Here is a 24089-nt window from a genome sequence, read left to right as displayed (position 1 = left end):
TGTTAGGGGTAATATACGATTCATAGTTTATACTCGGGTAGTTAAAATCATCCATGAATATAGTGATAGGTTGAACAGGGGCATTCACCAGTACATTTAGGTATGTATTATGTTTTTTTTCCTGAGTTACAGAGGGATACCTATAGCTTGGAAAGACAAGGCATGTGACTTTGTCTAAAGTAATTTGGAAGTGGAGAAGCTCAAGTAGATCATACTGACAGACCATCCTTGATGTGTGTTTACTTTTTAATCTAAATAGAGACATGCCCACCTTTTGTCTCTTCCTGTGCAGTAGTTGGCCTATTTGTGTGGAAGCCATTGTAGGGCTGTACTACTGAAATGCTCTTATCAGCTTTAACCATGACTCAGTAACTGCACAGATGTCTAATTTTCAAGGGTGTGGAGAGCTTGCTGGGAGTGGAATTTTTTGCTTAGACTGATGGCTTTGAGGAGTAATGCCTTCAGATTTTCCTGGGTTGGCTTAGAAACGTCAACAGGTTTATCAGGTTGGCAATGTCTAAAAATAGCAGTATGGGAGTAGACAAGGTTTTAGCCAATATTTAAAAATCCAGAGGACAGCATACCATCCCTGGCCAGAGCAGAATGGTCTGTCAGTCATATCCTGCCAGGCTAACAGATACTGTACTCCCTCCACTCAGTGCACCAATTATTAAGGTCAGTTATTTTCTGTTTACATTGTGGCATCATCCTTAGACAAAGTAGAGTGCTGCTCGATGCTAGGCACATATTGGCCTAGGACACATAGTACAAGAGCTCTAGAGTCATGTCTTTCTTCAGGTAGGCCAGGGAGGTATGTCTTGGTTCACTTATGCCCACATAGACTACTACTTATTCAGAGTGGTACTTGTGGTTTAACGGCACATATGCCTGCATGATCTGAGAGATCTTGGTCCCTGACTGACTCCTTACTTAGACTGGTGAGTGGGATATCTGTGTTTCACACAATGGAGTCTCCTATGACCAAAATATAGGGTTGTGTGGTGGTGTGCCTTATGGGATTAGAAGTTGAGAAACTGTTGTGATATGGATGTATGTGTCATGTTGGGTTTTTGATTTTGTAGAATTCTGTTGAGGTTGCTGAGGTTACTTTTTGTTTGTGCAATTTCTGGGAGGTATTTGTGGTTAAAAGAGATTTTATTTAAGAGCTTCAGCATATATGGGGCTATGAATCTGGTCTGTACTATATGAGGTGGGTGTAGAATGTGTGTTACTGACAACTTGTATTATAAGGGCTTACATGTGAGAGCCTTGCCTTCAGAGACATTATGTAACTACATCTCTCACACACCATATTAGTTTGCTAAAGATGTTTTATGTTTAAAAGACCTGTTTCAGTTTGTGCTGTCTTGCAGCATTGATGATGTAATGCAAATACTCCTATCAAATTTAATATGTAATTTACCTAAAGTGTTCATTATGTTAATAAGACTTACTACTCCTTGCATATCAGTCACAAATCACACCACGTTATTATGACATATATTTCTACACACATCAGAGGCATTGGCTTATTCATAACAAGCACAATAAATTTCACTAGTATAATTTTAGGTCAGAATTTGAAAAGTTGACAATCCTGCATATTTTTTTTTATTCAGAGTTAGCAAAACCTTTTCAGGAAAACGTGAAATACTCCTGAGGAACTTCTTTTGTATAATATCTGAGAGTAACAGTATATAAAGACTACTTTTGGGTCACAGTGTCTGCTTTACAGTAGTTAGCTAGTATTCTAATTAGTGACACTGCACAGCATACTCAAAATTTAATTTAACTCACCACCAGGACCAGATTTATCAGTTGACTCTGTGTTGTTAGCAGATTTGACTGTAATAAACAAGAATGAGAAATGCAAAATGAAACATAAAATTAAAAATAACAGGATAAATTATGTAAAAACTGAAATAAATGAACATACAAACTGAATTCTATAAACACAAAATAGAAAAAATATGGTAAAAAAACAATCAAATGGAAAAACAAAACTGCTTTGATAAAAAACACAAAAAGCTAATTATTTTAGCATATGTTTAAGCAGCATATAATCAAGTAAATCATAACTCCATGGAGTATAATATTTTCTACATTAATATATATATATATATATATATATATATATATATATATATACATATTTTTTTTTTATTTTTGTTTTAATATGTTAGAAATATAAGTTTTGCATATACAATGTAAAGTAATCATTTTGGTTGATTACTGTGGGGTATTGGTCCTAGATATCATAATGATGGTATGTAATCATGGCTTCAGAGATCTGTGCTGGCTACCCTTAAGAAAACAGATAATTACTTGTATTAATGCTGTAAAATGAAAGTTTTTTTGAAAAGTTGTAGTAAGTCTATTTCTAAAGTCTGATCTTAATTTGCTTCAACAATGTCTAATCTAGTAATTAATCCATAAAGGATTAACCATCTGATACAACTGGCCAAACTTTAAACTTCATAATACGTTTTCCATAAACCATTTTTGCATGAAGGAGGCTCCTGCACTCCAAATATAGGAAACATTGTCCACCCCCTTAATGTATATATATATATATATATATATATATATATATATATATATATATATATATATATATTAAAAAGATAATCAGTGCTGATAAATTTGAATATACTATTCCACTACTGATTTCTTATTGAAAACTAGTGATCAAGAAGTTCAACTCAGGCAGTTGTACTCACTCATTTGTTTACTTGTTAACTTTATACTTAACAAGCAATACAGGATTTTTTTCATTTGGCCGTTCATGTGAAAGGTGATATGTATGCATTTTTTTCTTCTGATTTGCTTACTAATTTTTCAGGGCAAAACCCACAACAGTCAGCCTAACATTTTTTATTGCAAGACAAAAAAAAGAAAACATCAAAAGAAAGAAAGAAAGAAAAACAGCTGTTTTACATCTTCCATTCATCATCCTATGGCCTGCAACCCATGTACTCCACCCATCCAACATCAGTCTACCTGCTCTCTTTAACACCCAATTAAGTTGGCATTAGTCATGTTGCCAAATGGTATCCAGGGGTATGTGTCTTGCCATCATCTTCCACTGTGGGGATTTACTTTTTAACTTATCAATTTCCCCCAGCCACAAGGTTACATGGAGTGCTTGAGGGATAGGTCTGCAATGGTGACATGTTAAATTTCACTCATCTGCTGAAGCGGTTCAGCCATTTCCCTGCCCTTTCCCCTGTTTCAAATATGGCCCCTGTGTCAGCATACCCAGTATGCACCAGAGATCACTGATTAGAGTGCCCATGTAACCAAGCCCTATCCAAATAAGCACCTCCATCCCTCCATGCCACTCCATCAGTGGCTCAAGATACCTATCAAATCAGAGTCAGCTGGGCTGTAGTCAATGCTTTATTCTTCTATGCACCAAAGCAGCAAAAATGGGAAATAGAACATTTCAGAATACTGGCTGTTAATCTAGATTTGCAAAATTGTGTTTGTTTGCTCTAAGATACATGGTTATAAATATACAACTTCTTGAAAAGTAAATATTGCTTTAAATTCTGATTTTATAATGATTCAGTAATCTACAATTTGGATATATAAAGACTGTTTCAGCAGAACATTTCCTTTTTTATATCCTTGTTGTGAAATGAATACCATAAAACTGTGCAGCTTAATTATTTTTAGACCAGCTGGACTGGACACTATATGTTTGACATTATTCAAAGTTTACTTAAAAACATCAGAGTAATTATTCACAGACTGCCTCATTTTTATCAATTCAGGTCTTTTGCTTCATATACTGTATCTTTTCACGTGTGTATAATTTTTAAAGATGCTAGCACACGTCCTGATTTTCTGTGACATAAAGTCATATATTTTAGAAATATAAGGATTTTTTAGTTTTCATGCAATACCATCTCTAAGTAGACATATAAAGGCTATATACTCGCCCACCATGAAAGGAACTTACATACCTCACACCTAATGCAAACCAAATATAATGCAGAAATTGCAGATCACAGTGAAGTGCTTGTGCAAGCCAATAGATCATGGAATCTGTTTAAATGCAATGAAACTGCGAAATTGTTTGGGTCATTTTTCCAGAGATATTGAGGGATTGTTAAGTTTCCTCTGTCATGGCTCAACACATAATCTTCTGACCGCAGGCAGATAATCAAACTTGATGTAAAATACAGCCATAAAAACTGAATGTGATGTCAAGTTAAAAATAATCATCTTTGCAAGATGGCAAAACACTCTGTAACCCTGTGAGTGGTATTTTACCGACACATCTCCTTTATTTACACGTACTAACTCCACAGTTGCACAACTGGGGAAAAGAAAAGCCTAAAATGTTAAAAAACTGGCTTGCAGATATTTAATTTTACTGTACAGTTGAAAAAATGTAAAATGATTATGAGAAGTACACATTCTAGCAGTTGCCGGGATTGGGAAATACAAGTCAGGCTGTTGCAATTTGTTAAAATGAAGGAATCCTAGAAATTGTTGATGGCCTCTTTCCAGACCCACAAATTACACTTTTTTCTGAAAAAAGAAATACATGTTTTTCTTTTAATTTAATGCTTAAACATGTACTTAAGTCCCATCAAAAAAAGATGGGTATACTGACCCTATAATATATAATGTAGCATGACACAGTAACTTAATGAAATGTCTATGCATGTCCAGAGCAGCCTTAAGGTTTTCTGAGGAGAAATTCTAAAACTTATTCCCTGGATACCAGATCCCAATTTACCAGTGAATGCCATACTACTTTTAAAGACTTCAGGTCAAAATTGATTTAAATAGCAATTTTATCCATGTCAGAAAAGAACATTTTTGTGGTTCCATTTTCTGTTTACCAAAAATGTTACTGTTATAAAGAAATGTTCACAGTTTTACTTGTTACAGAATATAAAATCACTGATATATATTCCACTTGCAGACAATATGATTGGCTTTGGAAATATTATATACACTGCTTGTTGAAACAGGCTGTAACACAACTTGTCAATGTGTCACTTTAAAGTGTGTTTGCATGCCTAAATATAAGCCCCGGTATTTGAATCGGACTTTATTAAAATGAGTAAGAGTGTCAGAGAATTATATTTTGAACTTTAGATGGACACATCAAATAAACCAGGCATTCAATTTTTAAACAAATATGTTTAGCTAAATTTTGATGAGACAGATCACCCTTAAATTAATTCATTTGCCCAATAATTAAAAGAATCACTGTAATGCAGTTTAACTCATTCCCTCCAGTAGAGCTCTTCTGAGTGTGTACCTTTAACTTCTAGTGGGCGTGGCTTCAGCATTTAAAAATTGAAGTTATCACCTTACATTTTTAACAAATACCCATTGACAGAGGTCATATATCAATACAATTGTGTTTGCTATCATGTATGCTTCAAGATAAAATTTTCCGATACCTTGTATGTAACATAGTTTAGGAATTATTAATGCAAATATGAGCAGGCAATATTTGACGCCTAGAGGAGCAGTAGGGTGTAACTGCAGAAATGTCTGGAGATGTCACTCAGCTGTAATGAGTTAAGGGTCTTATAACACAAGACAGTCTAATGGCCATGGAGGTCCAGCTGTAGTTTCTGTCAACACAATACTATATTTGTGACATAGACTGAATCTTTCTAGTACATTTTAGATGTTATTTTTAAATATTCACTTATAAATTATATTTTAACGTACAATTCGGGGGTGCACTGGTAAAGGAATAGCCGCATCTTGATGTTTTGAGTGCCAATATTCATTTATTTTTCTTTCTCAACATTTTATATACTTGGAAGTAGTCAGCAAAGAGGATTAAGCTATGAGCTGCTAACAGGCTTCATTCTGTAGTTCTGGATTTGAATCCTTCTATCTTTATTTGCCTACTAAGTGACTGTGGCAAGTCACTTAACCATAACATGCTCCTGACTTAACCTGGAAAAAAAGGCATTTGGGTTAATAGGTTGGTTTATTTCTGTAATAAATTAGTGAAGCATTTTTGAGACAAATAAACATTGGTTTAATTTGACTTCCAGCGTTTTTACCACTTTTAAAAGAAGTAACTTCTCCTAAGCTCCTACATCATCTATGTAATAAAAAAGAATATTAACCTTCCTACAAAACTCAGTATATTGTATTCAAATATCTGTAAGTGTGTTCACAAAAACCGTCTGCTGCAGGCTTTACTTATGCTATATAGAGCCACTTGTAAAAAATGAGAACATTTTCCATCTCTGGGATTCCCTCTGGCTTCCCTGCCAAATTTAGGATGCTAGGAATTACAAAGGACAGAGGGGTTGCTCCAGGCAAATGACTATCTGGACTATGAAGTTGACCCTACTTTTCTTGACCTTATTATGTCTGAATTAGTTAGATTATATTCCAGGTTGACAGAATCCATATAACTGTCCAAGAGTAAGATCAGAGATGTAAATAGCATTATCAGAATATCTCGATCAACTAATAACACTTCATTTTGGACCTACAGATCTACAAAATAAATTATTGGTAGCCATGACAGAGAAAGAAGCATATCAAGAAAGTTTGTTTACTGTGATGACATAAGCAGTATTGAAAATTATAAATTCTTGGAGTTCTAGAATTCTCCAGGCAAGGTGATTGCAATATCTTCAGAAGGAGGTTTTTTTTCACCTCAGTCTTAGTTATTATAGGCTAGACTACTGCTGGAAAGATCCTACAGAGTCTGCTTCTCAGCAAAGGAGTCTTTGTTATTGGCAGCCCATACCTCTTCTGATAATATTTACAGCCTAGGCTGTAATACATGAGGTTTTGTTCTGATAGAGGATATCTTGGAAAATCCTGACAATCAGAAAGACAAGTGTAATTTGTAAGCAAGATTTATTAATGGATATCAGGAGAAGGAATGCCTTCCTACCAGTGATCCACTTGTAAAGGATTAAGGCACAAACTGAATTTTCTCTTTCCACATTTATTACTATACACAAAATGAATACTTTGCCTAAGAGCCAAAATATGCTCCTCCAATAGATGCACAAAGAAGCACTGGGCATGTAATAAGAGGCACATTACTCTTCATGCAGAGACTTAGACTGTTCATTCAAACAGGTGGCACTCCAGTAAATGAGCTCAAAAGTCCTTAAGCACTACTGCCCTCTCCCTCCTTAGCCACATTATTAAGCAACTGGAACCATGGATTTGCAGCTTGCAGACACATCCATAGGCAACTCAGATGAAATGGGTGCTCCGAATATAATTGTTTCATGTTTCCTGACAACCACCTACTGCTTAAAAACAAATCACACAGTATGTTCAAATTCTGGTTATATAATATTATTGGAGGCAACACTTTCACACAAAACCATTACAAAAAAACAAACAGGTTGTAAGTAACACAAAACACCACACTAAACCCAACAAATATAGCTCATACCAAATCCATAGACCTACATACACCGAGGCTCTAAAATGTAATCTACCTAAACCAGAAAAGTCTCCTAAATATAACCTAAAGAACAACTAACCTCAGCAACCTACAGAAACTCCCACACAACAGCATTCGACATGAAACATAGTTCTAAGAGTCGCACTGATTAAGTTCAAAAGACTATAAAGAATACAGCCATACAGTTCAGCATCATAGTCATTGGTGACTCCATAGCAAGACACACCAATGCACAACTTACTAGGTTATACAAGGAGAAAGTCATGGTCAATTGGTTACCATGTGCCAGGATTCACCACATTACACAGGTACTAAAGTATCAGGACCACAAGTACACATATGACACAGTCATACTGCAAGCAGGTGTAAATGAACTGAGACATACCTCCCAGATCATATGAAGAGAGCCCTAATGGAGCTCTCGTAATATATGCATATTGCGTGTATGAACCTAGCCTTTAGCAGCATTCTACCATCACCAAGACTGATGCCACAATATCAACACAAAATTATTGACATCAACAATTGATCTAGCTTCTGATGTCAATCAAATGGGATACAATATATCTATATATATATATATATATATATATATATATATATATATATATATATATATATATATGTACCTGAAATGGGATGGTACACAGTCCTAACTGCTTTGCCAAGAATGACCTGTTCCTATCCTCCAATATACTTGTATACTGGCTAAATCCCCATCTACTCCCATACTGCCTTTTTTAAGCAAAACCAGTCTTCTAAAGCTTCCAACTTGAAAGATTTAAAATCTTTGTAGCATAAAGGTATTGCTGTTCAATTCTGGGAGCCTTAATAAATGCCTCCACTCTTGCAGACCCACCCAGCTCTGGAAAACATTGATATATGCATTTTCAAAGAGATCTGGATCTCTACCAATGAAAGAACTTCATATATGCAGGATGGCAACACCTACCACACCTTCAAGCCCACCACATTTGATGATGGCACTAAAGGCAGCAGCGACTCCATATTCTTAAAACATAGTTTCACATCCAGATTCATTAAACATGATAATGACACGGAGCACCTTAATATCCAATTTATTAAAAAAAAACATTCATCATAAAATAGCCAACTTAGGACCCCTCTTCTATGTCCCCATTAGCTCATGGATATCAATGCATTAAGTCAACAACATTCCCTTTGGAAATTTCAACTGCTTCAAACATGTATGCCTAGAAATTTCTGTACATCAGCAATACAAACTTTCTGGATCAGTTTGTCTGCACGCTAAACAGAGTGGTAAAATGCTTGACTCAGTCCTTGGAATTTGGGACAGTTTTCCTCCCTAAAAATAGTCACCTCACCACTGGTCAGATTGGACTACAAATCTATCACATTCACAATAACACTGAAATAGGAAGCACCTTCCAATACCTCTGTATTCAGAAATGATGCTAAGGCTAATCTAATAAGATGGAGTAATGACAAAATTCAAAATCACCCTCAATCTTACTGACCCCCACAGTTTACAAGGAAATTTTTGCTGCCAAATTCTATCCACATGTAAATAGCTGCATAGATACATCTGTCTCCCTGAAAGGTATGCAAAATTTAAGAACAATCCCTATTTGTAACCCAACTATATACAGACTCTATAATAAAAACAAATCATTACAAAGAAAAACAAACAACTCTCACAATGCTGAAATGTACTAAACTAAATAGAAAACTCAGAACCCTGATGAACTCAACCAAGGCTAGATAAGAAGTAAAAAAATAGCCACCCAGGTGAAGAATAAACGCAAACCCTTCTTTAACTGTGTTAGAAACCTCTGAAGCCACCGCTTAGAATGATATCACAAACTCAGACCCAAAGGTCATAGCCTATTTAAAAATGTACACATCTATTCCTAATTTTACTCACATCTCCCCTTCTATGTTCCCAGATCACACAACTCCATTTACACCTTATCTTAAGGCATTCTACAAGGTCAAATACAGTACTTCAATGTGACTGGATAACATACCAGGCTACCCACTGGTCAGCTTGAAACAGGGACTTGTGAAACCCCCTATACAGACTATTCAATATTAGCCTCAAAACAGGCTTAATGGCAGTTGAATGGCAGACAACAAAAGTCATCCCATTGCACAAAGGTGGGATGTCATCAGTCACAGGTAGTTATAGACTCATAAGCCTGACCAGCGTTATCTGTAGGGTTATGGAAAGGATTGGTATGAAATTAATAAATAACAACATAGGCAACCTACAAATTGTTGATCCAAACCAGTTTGCATTCTAAAAAGGGCAGATCCTGCCTATTTAACCTGGTCATCTTCTTTGAGAAGGTTATTGAGGCAATGGATAAGGGCAAATCAGGGCACACTGCATATTTAGACCTTGCCAAAACATACAACTCCAGTGTACACTTGGGTGATGTAGTCATGCTCCTCAAGATAAATGTAAATATCTATATATTGTACTGGATAGCAAACTGACTCTCAAAAAGAACACAGGAAATTAAGGTGGCCAACTCTACCTCCTTCAAAAGACCGGGGTTCAATCAGTCCTTGGGCTACTTTGGAGTTTACCTTTTGGAGGTCAAAGCAAATATTAAAGGTTTATAGATGACTGTAAGCTTGGTGCTATCATAAATTCCCAAGAAGGCACCAAGATCATACAAGATGACCTTTCCCAAACAAATAGTGGGTTACAAAACTATGGACTGAAACTAAATGCTAAGAAAATAATCTCAGGCATTTCTACCATTCACTAAACTTTGTGCCCTTTGTTGAAAATGTTTTTGATTAAAATAGTTAATTGAGTATTTAGATGTGCTTATTTAATGTACTGTAGTTTGACCAATCAGTATCTGAGCAGTCAAAATCCCCCATGAGAAGTGTATTTCATTCATTGTTGTAGCCACCTTGACACATTTTGTATTGCTATTAGCTAAGGTGGACATAAAGAAACAGCTGTCCTCTCTGCCTAAACTGCCACTGCACTTATAGGATCATAGGAGGTTACTAGGCTAATGGCCCTAGCGGCTATATCAGTCTAGCCATTCACGGTCCAAATGTCCTATTATAAATGCCTGCAGGCTAGAACAGCTTTGGCATACACAGACTAATCTATCTCTTCTCATGGATGATGTGGCATACTGATGACATACTTCAAAAGACTGATTTCAAAAATTATTATGCCAATCAAAATAATAAAGGGAGTTATAAGTCACAGAAGCCTAAACAGTATGAAATGTACATACACAGCATTTGAAAATATAAGCAGTAATACTCAGATATTGTATAGCTGAATACTAGGTTAACTGCCCTGAATAGCCACTTCAAGAATAGCCAATAACCTGAGGTATGAATCAAACCTTAACCATTAGAGCATCCCCATAACATTGCATAAATATGATGCAGTGTTGTCCATATAGGGAATTAAGAGGAAGTATGAGTCAGAAGGGGAAAAGAGGAGCAAAATATAACATATACATTTCAGGTTATATTTAAACACGGATACCATGGCAAAGATTTACCCCTTTCCTGTATGAGATGGATACTAATACAAAAGTACATGCTTTATAGTATTTCATTGCATTTGAAAGTAGTTGCCTATAATACATGTTTACACAAATACATTTTTTAAACTATAATTGCAGATTGCCAGATTACAAAAAAAGTGTATATGATAGAATAACAATACTTTGCTAACTATACAAAGGATACCTATAATTTGTTAATTAGCTCACACATCTAGTAATGGCTTGGATTCTCATAATCTCCTCTTGAAAACTGAATAACTCTGACTGAGTCACTTATCTAAAAACTGCTCCTCGAATGTCTTAGAAAATATAAAGTGTTGCACAGAAAGCTTAGCTATTTAACAAACACATTAATAAGTACATGATTTTAATAGAGCAAATCATTTAAAAAGACCTTAGTCATGATGATATTCCTGGGAATGTACACACAATGTCCAGAGGATTGAATTATGAAATATAATTTCTAAAAAAATAAAAAATAAATTACTACACTTTTGTTGTTAACATGCAAAAATGTCAAGATTGACAGGGCACTGTCAGAGAGTGGTATTTTACAAACTGTTCTGACTTACAGCTGTTTACAACTAAAGCCATTGGCATTTTCTGTACAATAGTTCTTATTCTCGGAAATCCAGCAAAACAGCAATAGTCATTCCGGCTGTCCTTGTCCTCCACATTAGCAAAGTACAAGTCCCCATTGAGACCAACAGAAACCCTTTCATCAAGCGGAATGTGTTGCAAATCTGAGAACAAAAAAGTTACATTTAGATGTTGCTTAACCTTTATACATGTATTGCTCAAGACATTTGCATTTCATCAGATGAATATCAGAAAATAAATTACTCAAATGTTATGATATGCATGCACTTTCAGCTTTAAAAGACACATTTAGTGATGCTAAAACTGAAATAAAAACTGTGTACATCACTGGATAACATATCCTGATTAACACAGAATGTAACATTATCTGTATGATTGTTCATAAAATTAATGCCATGTAACTCTGTACAATGACAAAAGTAATAAATCAGCAAGCTGAATGTGTCATGACATTTTTATTTTTATGTTTTATTTTATCTCACAATTTACAATAAGCTAACGCAACAAAGTAACGTTTCAAAATGTAATATATTCCCTTACAATTACAACTCAATCAATTTCCCTTATAATTCTCGAGGTTCTTTTAGTATACTGTATTTTTAGTACATATAAACAATTGTCACTTTAGCATGCATGGTGCATTCTGCTGTCTATCTCTGATTTGGCAAAAGTACAATAATCAGATAAGAAGGGCGGCCACAGTGGTGCAGCGGTTAGCATAGCCACCTCACAGCTAGTGGTTCTCCAGTTCAATCCTTGGATGAGGTGCCTTCTGTGCGAAGTCTGCATGTCCTCCATGTGGTTGCATGGGTTTCCTCCCACATCCCAAAGACATGCCGCAGGTGGATTAGACACTCTAAATTGGCTCTAGGCGTGAGGGTGTGCATGTGTGTGCCTTCTGTGGAAAGTTGGGCGCCAGGCTGGTAACTCGACACTGAAAAACTCCACTGCCAATCATGAGTGGACAGATGATCCACTGTGGTGACCCCAAACCGGGAAAAGAAGACAATAATCAGATAAGAAATATGTGGTAAAAAAGAGAACATGATGTCGATAAAGGCATGCCCAATTACAGAACTCTTTACGCTAGGTGGCAATATTTCAGCATTTCTTAAAACAACATTTCAGTGTGAATACTCAGACTCTTATATACAGGTGCGAGAGTATGTGTGTCAGTGTGCTTGCATGTGTGTGTATACAATTCACCCTATCAGTTTGTCAAAGATATTTGTCAAGAACACTCATCAAGTGCTGCATGTATCAAAAGAAATAAAGAGTGTGAGTGGGTGAGTTAAGTGTAGTTTGGGATTTTAATGTCAAAACCTTTGCATATACCAAACGTTACAGCAGTGGGGATAAAGGTATATGGTAAGTGGTTGCGAGTTATGACTAGAGTAATTACTATACAAAGAGATAGATTTAGTGGCATGTATGTCTGCTTCTGTATGCGGTGCATCTGAGTTTATTGGGTTTTGGAAGTTATGGAAATTGTTTTTCTTTGGTAAGGTATAGGGTTGGGGTTCAGAGTAAGGGCAGGTACAGGGATGGGGTTTGGGTTATCAGCATTAAAAACGAAAAAAATAGTCATGTAGTAAGCTGAGCAAGGTATCACAGCTCACATGACCCTCAGACAGATAAAATATCTTTTATTTGTAAAAACATAAAAAACGAACCACTCAGGTTTAGAGCTTTCCTCTACCACATGTGAACGTCATCAAAACACCACAGTGGTAATCAAATCAGCTTAAATACAATTAATATCCTATACTAGTTGCCATCCAGACAGTCAGAAAAAGTGTGTTTTGAAGGTGCATGCATTAGGGCTGCTTAAATGACTTCAGAATACAGTGAGATGATATGAGAGATTGAATATATAGGCACCCTATTTGCGGAAAGGGAATACCAGACCCATAATTAAAGATGTTACTAGTTACATAAAAAACGAATGGGGGAAGAAATACAGACCACTGTTAGGTATAGGTTTAGAGAAGAATATGGGTACCTTAGACAAACATAATGATAAACAACATAAGAGGGCCTATATTGTGGAGTTTAATCCATATGTGGAGGAAGTAAAGGACATTATAAGTAACAATTGGAACATCCTTAGATGTGATGATATGGTGCACAGTAAGGTGGGTTCCAATCCTAGATATGTATACAAAACAGGCAACGATTTAAAGCACAGATTGGAAAGAGGGAACGTAGTGTCTCAGTATGACAAGGGTGAGGGTTACACAAGGAAGTGTAGGCCAAGATATTCTGGAGGAAAAAACAACTATTTTTGGTAATGCCAATCACACAAAAAATATGGTTCAAGAAAGGGAATTGTCATTTCTAGCATATTATTTATCTGGCTAAGTGTGGCAACTGTCCGAGCTTTATGTGGGGAAGATGGACAGACAACTTAGAAAGAAGATTTACGACCACAATTATTGTATCAGGAGAAAGGATCATAATAATGCATTGTTCAGACACATAGAGATGGATGGTGAGAACCATTCTTTTAAATTTGGGATACTAGAACAGGTTAAATAAAACTCAAGGGGAGGGAATATTAAGGCCATATTGGTTGAAAAGGAAGTTAAATGAATACAGAGAGACAAAGTACACACTGGAAAAGGAACAATAGGGAGACACACAACCAAGGGAGACATTTTGGAAATAAGGCTTTTTTAGGAAGGAAGCAACATTGGAAGGGGGTATTTAGGGACACACGCAGGGAGTGGTGACCAAAACAGTGGGAAGAACAGACTCCATATGGGAGCAGGGAACAATGAACAAATGAGACGCAGAGGTGGGCATAGTACAACATAATGCAGTTCATTTTAGTATGGGACAATTTAACATATACAATTATACGCAGTTAAAGCTTGAAAAAGAACACTTCAAGCTGTTTGCTAAGGGTATGAAATATTTCCTGTATGAGGAATTTAATATAGTGGATGTTCTTATTGAGTTTAAGTTATATTTGAGAAAATTGAACTTGGCTCTACATTTTCATAATGCAATAGGGAACAGTCAGACTAATGATCTCAAGAAAAAAGTAAGTATACACCACCATTACATCCGACTCTTGTGGCTTACGAAAGATTAGTCATGGATGAATTATACAAACTACAGAGGAAATATATGAAAGACAGGGTTAAGCATAATGTAAGCAAAGAGGAAAATAATTTATTAAAACAAATTTGTTATAAGACTGACATTCAGATAATGAAACCCGACAAAGGTGGTGGGGTGGTGTAGTTGACACGCAAGTCTATAACAATAAAATATTTGAATTGTTACATAATGACAATAAATATATGGTGTCCTCTGTAAATGAAGTCAACATAGGACAACACAGACATATAGACTTACATTTAGAGGAATTTCTCTTAGACAATAGGGTTGACATGAATATGTATAAATATTTATGTGTTGAATTCCCTGTCCTAGCCACCACAGTAGGGATTCCAAAAATACACAAAAATATCCTTGACCCCCCCCCCACACTCCCCGTATAGGCCTATCATTTCAGGCAGCAAGTCCAAGACCTTTCCTTTTGGTAAAGTAATAGACAGCTGGCTTAAACCTATTTATGACAGACTTCCACATATTGTCAAAGACTCATGGGACTTCTTAGGTCGTTTAAAACCAAAAATTTGGAAGGAGGGACTTATATAGCTGAGAACTGATGTAGTGGTTTTATTTTCTTGTACTCCTAAAGATGACGGTCTCAAATGTGTTAGTAAAAGTATTCAGAAATACAGGAGGTCTGATTGGGAAAAAGTAAGTTTAATAGGGGAATTCATGTCTATAGTTCTGGATTTCAATTATATTTGGTTTGAAGGGGAGTATTACAGACAATCAAATAGGGTAGCCATTGGTGTGGCCTGCACCACGATATATGCCAATTTGGTACTATTGGACTGGGAAAATGTGTACATTTTTGGAAGTCAATATGTTAGCAAGTTACACTGCTATACTAGATTTTTGGATGACATATTTATATTGTGGGATGGTATGATAGAAGAGGTTGATTCTTTTGTTAATTATTTGAATGGAACCTGTACTTTCCTAAGATTTACACATAGTTGTAATAGTACAGGCATAGCTTATCCGGACACATATATTTCTAGTGGCATTCAAGGATTTAAATCAAGGATATATAGGAAGGACATCTTCAGTAATTCGTACCTGGAGTATACTAGTTGTCATCCAGCCAGTCAGCAAAAGAGTATTTTGAAGGGGCAATGCATTAGGGCTGCATGAAGGACTTCAGAATACAGTGAGATGATAAGAAAGATTGAATATACAAGCACCCTATTTGAGGAAAGGTTACATAAAAAATGAATGGGGGAAGAAATACAGATCACTGTTAGGTGTAGGTTTAGAGAATAAAATGGGTAGGTTACACAAAGATAATGATTAACAATATAAGAGGGCCTGTATTGTGGGGTTTAATCCATATGTGGAGGAAGTAAAGGACATTATAAGTAACAATTGGAACATCCTTAGATGTGATGATATGGTGCACAGTAAGGTGGGTTCCAATCCTAGATATGTATACAAGACAGGCAACGATTTAAAGTACAGATCTGAAAGAGGGAACGTAGTGTCTCAGTATGACAAGGGTGAGAGTTAAACAAGGAATTGTGGGTGCTGCAACCAGTGCCAAGATATTCTGGAGGAAAAAGAAATTATTTTAGGTAATGCCAATCACACTAAAATATGGTTCAAGTAAGGGAATTGTCATTCTCAGCATATTATTTATCTGGCCAAGTGTGACAACTGTCCAAGCTTTATGTGGGGAAGATGGACAGACAACTTAGAAGTAGGATTTATGACCACAATTATTGTCTCAGGAGGAAGGATTGTAATACTGCATTGTTCTGACACATAGAGATGAATGGTGAGAACCATTCTTTTAAATTTGGGATACTAGAACAGGTTAAATTAAACTCAAGGGGAGGGAATATAAAGGCCATATTGGGTGGAAAGGAAGTTAAATGGCAGATTTTGATAAATGCAGCCAAGGCTCCAGGGCTGAACGATCATATACTCATAAAGCCAATTTTGGAAGCAAGACTGTGATTAGGCAGTGAAATTCTAGCACCTTGAATATACCCTAGTTATACATGCATTAATTGACACAAGAACTTGGTGGATCACATTACGTAGAAGTAAGCACAGGCTAGTTACCATCCAAAGGATCCCAGCGGAATAGGCACAGGAGATACTGGATAAAGAACCAAGGAATCCACCACGAAGTATAACAAAACTTTTATTCACAACACAGAGTAAAAATGAATGAGCGCTTTCACATACATCGAGTATGCTTCATCAGGTTACATTTTCCATATGAAAACCTTCTGCTTATATACTCTACTCAGTCATTTAATTAATTAATGAAGCAATGATCTTAATTGCTTAATAGATAAATGATTAAATAATTAAAGGTTGTCTTCCTCATTTAAAGCAATAGTCATAAACATTGCTAAATTTACTTGGTCTGTTTAGCATGGAATAGCGCTGCTGTGATGATATCACGGCATAACAAACAAAACATCATTCTATTAAAAAGGTTAAAATAATATATTGCATACTCTAAAAGCTCTTAATCACATTACGTCAAATGTTTTATAATTCTCTATACAAATGTATAAACATATATACTTTTAATACATACATACATATATATATACATATATATAGATATATATATATATATATATATATATATATATATATATATATATATATATATCTCTATATTTGCTTTTTAACAATATAGATATAGGAAGTGCTGGGGATTTCACTGATGGTTGAAATGTTTATGTAGGTTAATGTGCATACGATTTAAAAATATATATAGTTATATGGGAGTAGGTAAGGTTTGCTACAGTATGAATATTCATTAGGTCATGAAAAATTCATTCAAATGTTTTAATTGATTGTCCATTCCCATTGGATATTAATTGTATTTAAGCTGATTTGATTACCACTATGGTGCTCTCATGAACTCTACATGTGGTAAATGAAAGCGGTATACCTGAATGGTTCGTTTTTATGTTTTTACAAATAAAAGATATTTTATCTGTCCGAGGGTCATGTGAGCTGTAATACCTTGTTCAGCATACTACAGGACTATTTTTTCGTTTTTGAGTTGGGTATATGCTGTATTGTGCGTATTTTATTTATCATGCATTAACAAAGCATTGCAGGGGGGCAGTACTTCAATCATTGCTTATTGCTAAATCTAAAGAGAAGGTTAGCTAGAGAAGTGGTTCCATTTATTTGATGCCTGACTCACCTCAGCTTAAGTTACACTTATTTGAGCATAAAAGGTCAAGTTTTCATTTGTTCATACATCCCTGCTCAAGACAGTGACTATTTAGTCATTTTCCTGATAAACATAAATGTGTGTTGCAGGGTCAGTTCACCTCAGAAAAACAGTGATACATAACTTTGTGTAGTACGTGGTACAATGATGCAGTGGGAAGCACTACTGCCTTACAGCTTGAGGCGCTCCACTTGTATTCTTGTCTGTGGTACCTTTTGTGTGATATCTGCATGTCCTACCTGTGTTTTAATGAGTTTTATCCAGGTACTCCAGTCTTCTCCCACATCCCAAAGACATGCAGTGTGTGAAATGGTGACAATTTTTTTTTTCTTAAAACTTGCATTTTATCTGTCTCAGGCCTAGCACTCAAGTGTGGGGTCATTTACTGCACTGTTCTAACTTGTTGATACTTGTGAACCTCTGCTTTCCTTAAAAAAACAAAAAAACAAAAAAACGTGCTTTTTTCCCACTTTTCTGAGATTTAAAAAAGTTCAGTTACAGATTTGCTGTTCTGAACTGTTTGTAAGTTTCTTGGAGGCCATTGTTTGCTTGGCCTAAAGGGAAGTCTCTGTGTTCATCAGTGGCAGTGATAAACATTGAGCAGCCTGCCTGCCCCTGTGGGAGTGGTTACTGCCTTGAAACTGTAGTTTTATTGGCCATTTTGGGTCAATTCCAAACTCCTTGATCTCCCTCTCTTAAAACCCAATTGCCTCATAGTTTTGGCATCTTTTCGGACTTGTTGGCTGTTGGTGAAGCACCCACAAAGAGGAGAAAATGCTGAGAGAAGAAAGGAGCCACTTTTGAGATTTTAAGTATTTTGCTTCAGATTATTTGTTAAGTTTTTCTGCATTGCCGCCTACTTTTGAGCATTTTCTGGCTTGTTAAACTTGATTTCTGTGTTGGTAACTGTATTTAGAACACAACCTAGAGCTGATTACTGAATTTCCTGCCTGCACTTATTTTTAAAATCGTTTTTTTTCTTAAAACTTGCATTTTATCTGTCTCTGGCCTAGCACTCAAGTGTGGGGTCATTTACTGCACTGTTCTAACTTGTTGATTTGTGAACCTCTGCTTTCCTTAAAAAAAACAAAAAAACAAAAAAATCTTGCTTTTTTCCCACTTTTCTGAGATTTAAAAAAGTTCAGTTACAGATTTGCTGTTCTGAACTGTTTGTAAGTTTCTTGGAGGCCATTGTTTGCTTGGGCTAAAGGGAAGTCTATGTGTTCATCAGTGGCAGTGATAAACATTGAGCAGCCTGCCTGCCCCTGTGGGAGTGGTTACTGCCTTGAAACTGTAGTTTTATTGGCCATTTTGGGTCATTTCCAAACTCCTTGATCTCCCTCTCTTAAAACCCGATTGTCTCGTGGTTTTGGCATCTTTTCGGACTTGTTGGCTGTTGGTGAAGCACCCACCAAGAGGAGAAAATGCTGAGAGAAGAAAGGAGCCACTTTTGAGATTTTAAGTATTTTGTTTCAGATTATTTGTTAAGTTTTTCTGCATTGCCACCTACGTTTGAGCATTTTCTGGCTTGTTAAACTTTATTTCTGTGTTGGTAACTGTATTTAGAACACAACCTAGAGCTGATTACTGAATTTCCTGCCTGCACTTATTTTTAAAATCGTTTTTTTTCTTAAAACTTGCATTTTATCTGTCTCTGGCCTAGCACTCAAGTGTGGGGTCATTTACTGCACTGTTCTAACTTGTTGATACTTGTGAACCTCTGCTTTCCTTAAAAAAAAAAAAACAAAAAGATCTTGCTTTTTTCCAACTTTTCTGAGATTTAAAAAAGTTCAGTTACAGATTTGCTGTTCTGAACTGTTTGTAAGTTTCTTGGAGGCCATTGTTTGCTTGGGCTAAAGGGAAGTCTGTGAGTTCATCAGTGGCAGTGATAAATGTTGAGCAGCCTTCCTGCCCCTATGGGAGTGGTTACTGCCTTGAAACTGTAGTTTTATTGGCCATTTTGGGTCAATTCCAAACTCCTTGATCTCCCTCTCTTAAAACCCGATTGCCTCGTGGTTTTGGCATCTTTTCGGACTTGTTGGCTGTTGGTGAAGCACCCACCAAGAGGAGAAAATGCTGAGAGAAGAAAGGAGCCACTTTTGAGATTTTAAGTATTTTGCTTCAGATTATTTGTTAAGTTTTTCTGCATTGCCGCCTACTTTTGAGCATTTTCTGGCTTGTTAAACTTGATTTCTGTGTTGGTAACTGTATTTAGAACACAACCTAGAGCTGATTACTGAATTTCCTGCCTGCACTTATTTTTAAAATCATTTTTATTCTTAAAACTTGCATTTTATCTGTCTCCGGCCTAGCACTCAAGTGTGGGGTCATTTACTGCACTGTTCTAACTTGTTGATACTTGTGAACCTCTGCTTTCCTTAAAAAAAAAACAAAAAATCTTGCTTTTTCCCACTTTTCTGAGATTTAAAAAAGTTCAGTTACAGATTTGCTGTTCTGAACTGTTTGTAAGCTTCTTGGAGGCCATTGTTTGCTTGGGCTAAAGGGAAGACTGTGTGTTCCTCAGTGGCGGTGATAAACATTGAGCAGCCTGCCTGCCCCTGTGGGAGTGGTTACTGCCTTGAAACTGTAGTTTTATTGGCCATTTTGGGTCAATTCCAAACTCCTTGATCTCCCTCTCTTAAACCCCTCTTTTGCGCAGTTTTGTGCGGTTTTGCGCATAGCGCAACATCGGGCAGCACCGCCTAATTGGGTTTAAACTATTCCTGGCTCCACAAAGTCTGCTCTTCACTTTTTCCCTTAGAACTGCTCTATCTCTCAAATTAAACACCATATTCTCATTCTGAGGCCCCTCACTGGTCCAAATAAGTAATCTTACAAGTTAGCACTAATAAACCATAAGCACTACTTACTCTTATACTCTCTACGATTACCTTGTCCCCTATTGGTCCATTTTAATTCAGTTCCCTATATTACTCTAGCATGTCCAAAGGTCAGTCAATGGTTTCCTCTCCAGTCCAGCTGGTGAATCTGGGAATTTTGAGGCAATGTTACAATTGTCTCATGTACACAGACAACCCTCTCCTCCTCCAAACAGGTTCAAACAAATGTGAGAGATGCAACCATATAGCCAAACTGGAGGCTGAGCTCTCTCATCTCAATACTGGTGTAACCAGTCAGGAGGAGAAGGTAACCTCACACAACACAATTCCAGTATCACACAGTCCCACCACAACAGCGAACCAAACACATAAAAACACAAAAACATACTCGGAGGCTCTAAATAAAAATCTACCTAAGCAACAGAGATCTCCAAAGCAGACATCCAAGCAAACGCTACCCCAAAACAAAACACATACAACACATAGCACACAAAGTCAGTGTGTCAAGCAGTCACAGCCCTTAAGGCTGAATAACACACCTGATACTCTTGTAATAGGTGACTCTATTGTCGGACATACTGACGTCCCGCTCACCAGGCTGAATAAAGAGAAGGTCACAGTGAGCTGCCTGTCGGGTGCTAGGATCCGCCACATAACGCAAGCACTCAGGTCACTCCAAAGCAAATACAAATATGACTCAGTCATTGTACATGCTGGCATGAATGACCTGAGACATACCTCCCTCGACTACATGAAAAGAGACATAGAGGAGCTCTCTGATCATGTAGCCCAGGTCGGTATGACCCTGACCTTGAGCAGCATCTTACCCTCACCTAGAATGATGCCACAGTATAAAGACAAAATGATCGATTTTAACAATTGGCTAAAATTTTGGTGTCATTCAAAGGGGATCCAGTGTCTGTTAGCCTGGGATGACATGCTCGACAAGCCACGTTGCTTCACTAGGGACGGCTTGCACCTGTCACCCCTGAGCTTTTGGATATTGGCAAAGGTTCTTGCCACCCCCATAGTGCCTTTTTTAGGCAAGGCTCAAAAGTCAAACTCACCTCCATAGACAGCACAAGGAACAAGAAACCAAGGGTAATGCTGCTAAATGCCAGAAGTCTTAACCTCAAGATGCATGCACTCGAAGCTCTCCTCAGTATGGAGAACATCGATATCTGTGCAGTGACAGAAACCTGGTTCAAGGCTCCAGAGAGCACCCTGGCACTACCAGGTTATACCTCATATCGTGCTTTTTGGCCCCAAAACCCGGACCGAACCACAAAAGGAAGGGGAGTTTCCATATTTATCAAGGATATCCACACCTCCAGGTTAGTGGCATTGCACAAAGTATCAGGGACCATCCATGTGCAACTGACAGTGGGCAAGACTGCTTTTCTGTTTATAGCATCCTACAGACCACCCTCTCAAAGTCAGGAATCCCACTCAGCTTTCCTGAAAACATTGGAGAACATGAAGATCTCTCCGAACACCATTATATTGGGCGACTTCAACTACCCAAACATAGACTGGGAGCATTACTCAAGCCCCAGCACCTTAGCCCAAAGGTTCCTGGAATTTATAAACTCAAATGCTATGGAACAACTAGTCACCACTCCCACAAGAGGGGAAAACATACTAGACCTGATCATTACCAACATGGGGACTCTATGCTCCATACCAGAAGTATATCCCTCATTGGTAAGATCAGACCATAAATTCATTTCACTGGATATCCACATCCCGACCCCACCCCCAGCCCAGAACACCACAGTGAAAAACTTCTCAAAAGCGAACTTCACACTTCTCAAAACTGAAGTGGAATCCTTCAAGGCCCCAGGGCCAGTGGAAACTATGGCCCAAACTGCAGAATCCTATATAAATGGATTTTACGGACATCTCCAGGAATGCATGGATCATGCTATCCCAAACAAAATCAAGACCCAATCATCCAAAGGCAGGCATGCAGTCTGGTGGACCCCAGCCATAAATAAACTGTACAACAGAAGGAGGAAGCTACTACATGATAGAGCAAAATCCCTAAAAGGGAAGGCATCTCTGATCAGTACTAGCAAAAAATTACGATCCCTTATAAAATCCTCCAAGGCCAGCTTCGAGAGAAAAATTGCACAGGACACTAAAGACAATCATAAGGCTTTTTTCAGTTATGTTAGGAACCTGGGATGCAACTCCCAGACTTGTTCTGAGTTGATTCTAAACGACAAAAAATACACTGAACCCACAGACATCGCCAATATCCTGGCAGACAGGTTCAGTGCAAACTTCTCCACCCCCTCTCCCCCAAAAGAACAAGTATCTATCCCGGCAGAGTGCAGCCACCCAAACATCTCTGATGCTCAGGTGAAGGCCACCCTCTCCAAAGCAAAAAACACTGCTTCCATGGGACCAGATGGTGTCCCGGGTTGTGTCCTACATGAACTCCAAGAAGAACTAATCCCTCAAGTAAAACTGCTGTACAATCTCAGCCTCACTACAGGATATGTGCCCAAAGAATGGCGTACAGCAACAGTGGTCCCACTCCACAAAGGTGGCGCCTCTGCGGACCCTGGAAACTATCGACCTATAAGCCTGACTAGCCTAGTCTGCAAAGCTACGGAGAGGATCAGCATGGAACTCATAAACAAAGACATTGGGGACCTACAGACACTAGATCCTACCCAAATGGCTTCGTCAAGGGCAGATCCTGCCTTTTGAACCTGGTCGACTTCTTTGAAACAGTCACCAAGGCCATAGATGAAGGGAAGGTAGTCCACACAGCCTATCTGGACCTCGCAAAGGCATTTGACACAATACCCCACTCGGGCATCATAGATAAGCTATCCAGCCTAAATATAAATCCCTACGTCACAAGATGGGTCGCAAACTGGCTCAAAGACAGAACCCACAGAGTCAGAGTTGTTGAGCCATGTCAGACTCGAAACCGGTCACAAGTGGTGTCCCACAAGGTTCTGTCCTGGGACCTCTCTTGTTCGGTATTTACTTTTCTGAGGTACAGGCCACCGTGGGGGGACTACGGCTCACCAAGTTCGCAGATGACTGCAAACTGGGCGCCATAATCGACTCTCCAGCTGACACAAACATCCTTCAAAAAGGTCTCGCAGAGATGGATAACTGGTGCCAGAGCCATGGTCTAAAGCTAAATGCCAAAAAGTGTATAGTCATACCCTTTGGCAAAAACAATGTGCCCACAAATTACAACATAGGTGGTAACCCATTAAGTACAGAGAAAGTAATTAGGGATCTGGGGACTCAAGTTGATAGCAATCTCTCCTTTGACAACCACATTGCCAAAGTGGTTAGAAAGACCTTCTACATAGCCCACCTCATCATGAAAGGATTCA

At 37.5% G+C, this 24089-nt stretch overlaps 1 protein-coding gene across 13 annotated transcripts in view; it reads right to left on the bottom strand.

Annotated features, from left to right (window-relative positions):
- Nucleotides 1-24089, bottom strand: part of CHL1 (cell adhesion molecule L1 like) — a 1311467-nt gene that overhangs the window by 613607 nt on the left and 673771 nt on the right. For 11 of the 13 annotated variants that reach the window (XM_044077996.1, XM_044078002.1, XM_044078005.1 and 8 more), the window contains 2 exons: nt 11529-11699; nt 1798-1845 (listed from right to left, as the gene is read on the bottom strand). In XM_044077996.1, coding sequence (XP_043933931.1) covers nt 1798-1845; nt 11529-11699 — 219 coding nt within the window. The remainder of the gene's footprint in view (nt 1-1797; nt 1846-11528; nt 11700-24089) is intronic. The other 2 variants (XM_044078001.1, XM_044078009.1) reach the window with 1 other exon arrangement.

The sequence above is a fragment of the Protopterus annectens genome, chromosome 7.part0 (assembly GCF_019279795.1).
Source record: "Protopterus annectens isolate FY-2018-M chromosome 7.part0, PAN1.0, whole genome shotgun sequence".
NCBI lineage: Eukaryota > Metazoa > Chordata > Ceratodontiformes > Protopteridae > Protopterus > Protopterus annectens.
This window is presented reverse-complemented; position numbering and strand designations above follow the sequence as displayed.